This window comes from Anguilla rostrata, chromosome 12 (assembly GCF_018555375.3).
Source record: "Anguilla rostrata isolate EN2019 chromosome 12, ASM1855537v3, whole genome shotgun sequence".
NCBI classification, from domain to species: Eukaryota; Metazoa; Chordata; class Actinopteri; order Anguilliformes; family Anguillidae; genus Anguilla; species Anguilla rostrata.
Genome location: NC_057944.1, coordinates 26248146 through 26255990, shown reverse-complemented (window position 1 = coordinate 26255990; position 7845 = coordinate 26248146). Strand labels below are relative to the sequence as shown.

The 7845-nt window shown below is 38.8% G+C and overlaps 1 protein-coding gene across 1 annotated transcript; it reads left to right on the top strand.

Annotated features, from left to right (window-relative positions):
- The first annotated feature begins 1063 nt into the window (after positions 1 to 1063).
- Positions 1064 to 6943, top strand: glod4 (glyoxalase domain containing 4). The gene is made up of 9 exons (XM_064303641.1): positions 1064 to 1276; positions 1668 to 1717; positions 1947 to 2067; positions 3195 to 3339; positions 4207 to 4343; positions 4441 to 4527; positions 4844 to 4957; positions 5054 to 5140; positions 6053 to 6943. The coding sequence occupies exons 1-9, from the start codon at positions 1187 to 1189 to the stop codon at positions 6116 to 6118; spliced, it is 897 nt and encodes a 298-aa protein (XP_064159711.1). The 5' UTR covers positions 1064 to 1186; the 3' UTR covers positions 6119 to 6943.
- The last annotated feature ends 902 nt before the right edge of the window (positions 6944 to 7845 follow it).

Here is a 7845-nt window from a genome sequence, read left to right as displayed (position 1 = left end):
TGACTTGAGCCTAGGCCTGAATTCAGCGGTGCCCCGTCCCCTACATTTAGATGAAGATGGAGCGCAGAGCTTCCGTGGAGATGGGACAGTGGCCATGGAGATGAGCCAATAGTTATGGAGATAGGGCAGTGGTGTCAGAAATGTGGCACAGAGTGGCACCTGATGTCCCAACTACAGGACATCTACTTGTCTAAGTAGTTGACCTGGATGTCTCAGATTGCTGGTGTTGCCTGACCATCTACAGGGCAGACTTCATGTGAGCAGTGGCAGCATCCAGGATTGGCTACTCACCTCCCTCAACTCATGTCCTTTCGTAAAGCACTTTTACACTAGATATCCATCAGGAATGTTAAATATTTTGTCAGCACAGTCGGCTGCGCTTCTTGTTAGACTGTTACTGAATGTAATGTAATGTCATACAAATCTCCTAGTACAATCGCCATCAATGGGTGCCTTCATTACTTCCTATTGCCTCAATATGAGCCCTCTCAGCATTAAGGATAAAAAAAAAAAACAGCTGCTGCTGTGTTACTGGAGAGAAAGCAGAAAATATGCAGCATCTGCTAAGTCCTAAACAAACCTTCTTAATAAATGTACACGTACTATGTATAGGTGCTCGTATAATTTTAAATCATACAGTCTGTGAGCAAAATAACTCACTTGTGACAAGGCTGGGAAAATCACCATTGATTCCACTTCCTGTAATTTTGTGGCATTGAGGACAGAAAATATATCAAGCTGACGGTCTCGCACAGGCTCGACATCTCTGACGGAAATACCGTAGAGTTTACCATCTTGGCTATGTGTAATGTTCTTATGTAGCCTAGTTCATGGATAATATCATACAAATTAGGCACCCAAGACTCGCTAGCTGCACACAGATTATTCGAACAGTAATTACTCCAGTCTGTTCTATTAACAGTTGGACAGTCTACGATTTCCTTACAATTTCAACAGAAATAAAAGGTTAAATTAACATGTCGACAATGGTTATTAAATGCGTTGTGACCTGACAAAGAAAAACTTCATTGAAACGTCCAGGTGTGAAATAATCGAGAACAGATCACGCGATAGACAGACTCGGGGGGCGGAGTGGTTTTGCCATAGAACTGTACAGTTCTGTGGCACAGAGCGTTTTTCGGCTGTGCTGAATAGGCTTGCTGAAGCTAACATTCACTTACCAATAATGTCTCTAAGAAGGGCCCTTCACTTCGTTTTCAAAGTGGGCGATAGATCCAAGACCGCCACCTTCTATCGCGATGTTCTCGGCATGCGAGTAAGTTAAGATAATTAAACCTTGTTCAGCTCTATCTGATGACAACGATTGTTTCGAGTTTAGGCCGCGGTAGCTAACGGTACTTAAACTACATGAAATCTTTCCGTTTTCGTTTTATAGTAAAGAAAGTTATCAAGTCACACAATTTCACAGTTGTATTGACCTGTAGGTGCAGTAATTAGTCTAGCGTTTGTAACGTTCTTACAGATTTACCTTGCTATAGGCTTACAGTAGAATTAAATATGGTTCGCTAAATAGTTGCATTCTACTAGTTAAAGTTTATAAACACGGGCTGCAAGACTTACCTACCCTTATCGGAATTACTTGCGTTAGATCATTGCAGTTAGCTTATTAGCTAATATCTAGCTGAACGTTGCGTATTTCTTTACAGATATTACGTCATGAGGAATTTGAAGAGGGCTGCAAAGCTACCTGCAATGGGTAAGCTTTCCATTAGTTTAATTAGTAATTGACCACTAATGTAGTAAATTCACAGCGGACCTTGCATTGGTTAAGTTAGATAAGTGATTAAATGGTCTTTTAAGAACTTGTGAAATGGGTTTTTACATATAATAGTATGCTGCAGCGAGTATGCGTAAAAGTAAATATTTATTTAAAGCAGAAGTACTGTCTTGTGGTGTCGCTTACCTGTGTCTCTCTCTGTGTTTAGTCCATATGATGGGAAATGGAGCAAGACCATGGTGGGTTTCGGGGCAGAGGATGATCATTTTGTCGCAGAGTTGACATACAACTATGGTGTAGGGGAGTATCGTCTAGGCAACGATTTTCTGGTGAGTGCAAGCTTGACCAATGGTTGCACAAGCCAACATGGGACATTGCGTGTGAATTTTCTTTATTATTGCAAATGCACACGTAATCACTTTTTGACCCTTGCTTGCCATTGTAATCATTCTTACAATCTGTACTTTATGCAAATGTTTTTAATTGAAAAGTTGTGAGGGAAGGATGTTACTGTTTTTCATAATAGAAATTACAACATTACGGGCAAAGATTTATTCATTTAGATTTGAAGCTTTAGAAATAAATGTACAAATGTACAAAATGTACAAATAATCAGAATTTATATGATTAACCGTATTCCAATAAACTGTAATGTGTTGTGCATTGGCTAAATTGTCTGCTTATGTGCCATATGTTCTGTTTATATTTATATTTTAAATTTATATTTTGGGCAGAGTATGGGTAATGTTTGTATTAAGAGTAGGCACAATAAGCTCAGGCTTCACCCTATACCTTTTTTTTTCGGTGCAGAGAATATTATGTTTTGATTTTGGTTTATTTTGATACAATAACTTGGTATTATTTAACCTTTTTTCATAAGTGTATAGTAAAATTGTTGTTAAGACCGAAAAAATAAAATAAACTAAATATATATATATATATATATTGTGGTACAAACTGAGGAAACTTTGTCATAAACCTGTAACGCCTGACACAGCATAACTAAGAAACAAATGTACTAATTGGTAGCCATATGTAACCTATAAATGTAAGAAATAATTTTATCCATCAAGCTTGCTTGCAGCAATGAGTAAAATGTAAATATTCTGAGCTGGACAATATCATAAAGACAACATATAAATAAAATGATCTATCAGATAATGAAACTACTAGGTAACTCACAAGGTGGTGGTATAAACACTGGGAAAGCTACTAATATTGTTAAAATGATTCAATTCAGTTTTAGTTGTTCAGGGTTTTTTACACAAACGTTTTACAGAAAAGCAGAAAATAGGAAAAGTGGGAACGTGTGTCTACCAAATGATCTACCAGATAAATAAACTGTTATATTATTGGTCAGGTTGTGGTAAAAATAAGAAATAAACTGTTTTATTACTGCTCAGATTGTGGTAAACATATTGGAAACGCTGATGATGTTTTCTCTGTGTTTGCTCAGGGCCTGACCCTGCAGTCCAGCCAGGCAGTGAGCAATGCTAGGAGGCTGGGATGGCCCCTCTCTGAGGCTGGAGAGGGCATCTACCTGGCTGAGGCCCCTGGGGGCTACCACTTCTACCTAGTGGACAAAGATCAGCCCACTCAAGGTGAATTCTGGGTAAATGCCGATAACAGCAGCTTTGTGTTGAGCACAGCGATCATAAACCTGGGATTGTATGAGGCAAGATTTATAATGGAAATATTTAATCTGTCATATCTATATATTTTGCTCCTTAGGATGCACACTATATATTGTATTAAAACACTTGGTTCAGGTTTTAATTAAAATCTGAGTTCAAGGCCTACTAGAAACCACTTGTACATCACTAACTTTATTACTCCCATTATCTAAACATAATTTCTCCTCATGATAGTTTTAACACTTGTTCAAGAACAGTGTGTTGTGTATATATAGCAGAATTTACTCTTGATTCACATTTATCCTTAACATTGGTGTCCTGAGTGCAGATGAAGGTGAAATAAAGCACTGTGTGTATTTTCAGAAGATGTCATGAATGGGCCATGATATGGCATCATGCAGAGATCTGTGCTGGTTCAACATTTATGTGCATCTTCCTGATGTTATATACTTATCCTAATTAAAGGCCACCATGTCAGACTATCCACAGAATGATCATTCAGTTTGTACAGAAATGTGCATCATTATGCACATTTCTCCTTCATCATTATGAATATAATAAGGTAAGGTAATGTAATAATGTAAAGTAAGGTAACTATAGAAATACACTAGATCTTCACTGAATAAATGAACAAAATATGAATAAATCACAAGTATCAGCCAGAAGTTCAGGTTAGGTTGTGACTCACTTTCCCTCTGTTGTTAAACCACGGTTCTGTGCACAGTGAAAAAAAGTATGCAGTTCACACTATGGACCCAATCAGTTTGTGACTGTAGGTGTTGTTTACAGGGATGACTGATCAGTTTTGTTCTCTTTGTGGTCACATCATCCTAGATCCCGTGCAGAAGGTGTCCTTGGCCGTCTCAGACTTGCAGCGCTCTCAACACTACTGGTCCTCATTGCTCGGCATGCAAGTACTGGAGAAAAATCCGGAGAAGAGAACTGTGCTCTTAGGATTCGCAAATAATCAGGTCTGACAGAGAGGGTGAGAAGCTTGTGTTCACCTGTTGAATATGCATGTGAATGTGAGGCAGATCTGTACGCTAAACCGTGTGTCGCTGCTGGCAGTGTAAGCTGGAACTTCAGGACATCGGTGGGCCAGTGGATCACGGCACAGCGTTTGGGCGCATAGCATTCTCCTGCCCTCGTCAACAGGTGAGGAGAGGACCCTGGTTTCAATTCACACGAGCAGGATATTTCTTCACAAAGTTCTCTGAGATTTATGATTCTGTAACTCTTGAACTGAATACAATCTAATTAGACTCCCTGACTAACCTCCTGAGTTTGCATTTCCGCCAGTTTTATGAGTAACTGTCAATATCCTATTTCTGATAACTTCACCAAATAGCATGTCATCATTATCATGTTTAATAAATAGTTTATTCAGTGGAATCATTTTAAATGTGTGTAGAAGCCTTCAGAACTTGCCCTCTAAGTGTCACTATTTTTGAACATTCCTTTTGTTCCTCAGTTGCCTGATATTGAGGCCCTCATGAAGAAGGAAAATCAGAAGATTCTCACACCCCTGGTCAGCCTGGATACTCCTGGCAAGGCCACTGTCGAAGTGGTTATACTAGCTGATCCAGTGAGTGCTGTCATATTTACAGCTGGAAGTACGCTGTGTTGCATGCTTTCAGTTCAGAGTGAAAACAGATATTCACATCTTTTCTCTGTGGTCTAGGATGACCATGAGATCTGCTTTGTGGGCGATGAAGCATTCAGGCAGCTCTCTATGGTGGACCCCAGTGGAGAGGCACTGCTGGATAAGGTGAGTCTTTCAACACTGATGTTCGCTTGAATTTTCATGTAGTGCAGTGGATATATCACGCAAAAATGGATTTGTTGTACACAGAGGTTGTACAAAACTTGACTGCTGCCTTTGGGGAGGTTTATAAGACTAAACAAATAGGCTAATTGGATCACTGATGTTCAGTGAAAATAAATTCATGACAACTATGCTAAAAGAATACTAATAACCTTTGTGTTGACCATGTCTACTTGAAAATTGATCACTGTTTCAGTAAGTTCATAAATAAGTTCAATTTCTTTTGTCTGTCTATAATGCATTTACCATACAAGAGTTGCACTTTATTACGTCAGCATTTAGCGGATGCTCTTATCTAGAGAAAGTTTTTTTTATGTTGTTCATCTTGTTATTGTGTAGTCCTCTAGTATTTTCCCTAACAGTCTTAAAACCTCAGTTTTCACATTTGTGATCTCTTGAGTATTTTCATCCCACCTCTAGGTTTACTGTTATTATTATTATTATTAATTACATTTCTTTAGCACTTTTCCAAATGCTCAAAGTGCTTTACAGTGAAGGGGAACTCACCTCACCCACCACCAATGTGTACCACCCACCTGGGTGATGCACGGCAGCCAATTTGCGCCAGAACTCTCACCACACATTAGCGAAGGTGGAGAGGGAGAGAACATTTATTTAGCCAATTAAGTCTGGGGATGATTTTTAGTGGCAAGTTTGCGAGAGCCAGATCTGGGATTTGGATTTGGATTCTTAAACCCCGATTTACGCACGTGTCTTCTCGTTGTCAGTCACTCTGGACAAGAGCCAAATACCAATAATGTAATGGCCAGTATTCTTTTCACATGCCTATGTGTGGACAAACAAGTGTGCTCTTGTGTTGCTCGTGTTGATATGTTACCTGTCCTCATTTTACAGGCCATGGCAGCAGACAAAAGTGATGAGTGGTTTGCCAAACACAATAAGCAGAAGGCCAAGGCGTGATCACATGGCGCAGTGCGGAAGATCGACCATGCCTTCCTGAGTCTGCAGACCGTCTCCACATCATAGCCCCGTTGTAAACTCTGCTATTCATTCCAGAACACTCAGTGCTCACAGCACTTGTGAAGAAAAGTAGGACAGAGTAGGTGCTCCACTTTTAACCCTTTTACAAAATACCCCCTCACCCCACTTTCCAACTCTTAATATAGATGGAAAGTAGAATGTTCAGATGTGAAATATGTTTTATGGTATAATATTGTTTGTGATGGGAGTTAAACTGCTGATAGTGTCCATTTACTTCAGAAATCCTTTATAATGCAAAGAAATTTGGCACAGAAATGGATTGTGGGAGATTCATTTAATTGCATTGCTTATGTTATTGAGTGATGCCATCCATAAACTGAATTTATTAAATGCTAGTTAAGTAAAAACCTGAGTAAAGATAGAAATGTTTGTCACAGGTTGTTTTGACCAGCTTATTTATTACAGTAAAAATATGCCATTAATGTTGGTGGGATAGTGCCAATTCCCAGCATGCAGAGGACCATTGCTGAGCCCTTTAATGTCAAGTTTTCTGGGGTGTTTCAGTGGTGCCTAGCTCTCTGGAGTAGCTGGATAAATATGTTATAATGACCTTGACTGTAAGAATTGCACATTTTCCATTTAAGAGAGGGCTCATACACTTAGGTCCTGATTTGTGGACATATCATGACATTGATATAATTTTGTTACAAATGTCCACAGCCACAAGCCTGGCCAAACTGACCTGATGACGAATCAATGCCATCAAAATGTTGTCAACAATAAAGTTTATTTTGGGAGCATTAATTGTGTGAAAGTGTCATTTTTCTTTTTAACTGATTTCTAATTTCTGGCCCTGCATTTCAAAAAATATTGCCTGTTTCTTTAAGATCCATCTTTCAGTGCATTTCAAGCAGGGATTCAACCATGAAGACCAAGGAGCTGTCAAGCACAGTTTGAGATGTATATGAAAACAGAAGTCACTAAATGAGCATGGTTATGTCAATCATAAGGAAGTAGGTGGGTGTATTGTGCCAACTGAACACTGCCTAAATCAGACTGTCCCTTAAAACTGATCAAATGGTAAAATGGACTGCATTTATGATCAGCTGGGAAGACCACTTTTAAAGAAGTAGCGTTTGATGGCCAGTCGAGAAAAATGTACAGGAGTCAACATTATCTGTGTCACTACACAAAAATAGCTAGTTTGGCAGTATCAAGGCAGAAACCTGTTGATGGGTAGGTTATTCTGGATAAGAGCATATGCTAAATGTAAATAGTTATAGTTTAAGTTTATTGTCATTCCTTCTCCTTACAGGTTATGCAAAGAGTAGAACAAAATATAGTGCCCCGGAGCCATAGTGCAATACTTAAAAACAGAAAAATTAAACAAGCAATAAAAACAGAACGTACAACAATAAAAGCAGCAAACTTAAAAACTTCACTTAAGATGAAGTGTAAAAACAGCAGTGTCTGACTGTTGAAGTGTAAAAACAGCAGATGTCTGAATGCAAATTCACATTTCATTAGGACAATGACCCAAAGCAAAAGGATAAAACTACAATGGAGTGGCTAAAAAACACTGGCATAATGTTCAGCTTGATGATTCATGATGTATTTTCAAGGCGCTGTATGTAAAGTAACCGATACAGATTGCAAGCTAGTAACCAGTTGTAAAGGTTTCAACAAATGCATGTAATTTAGGCAGC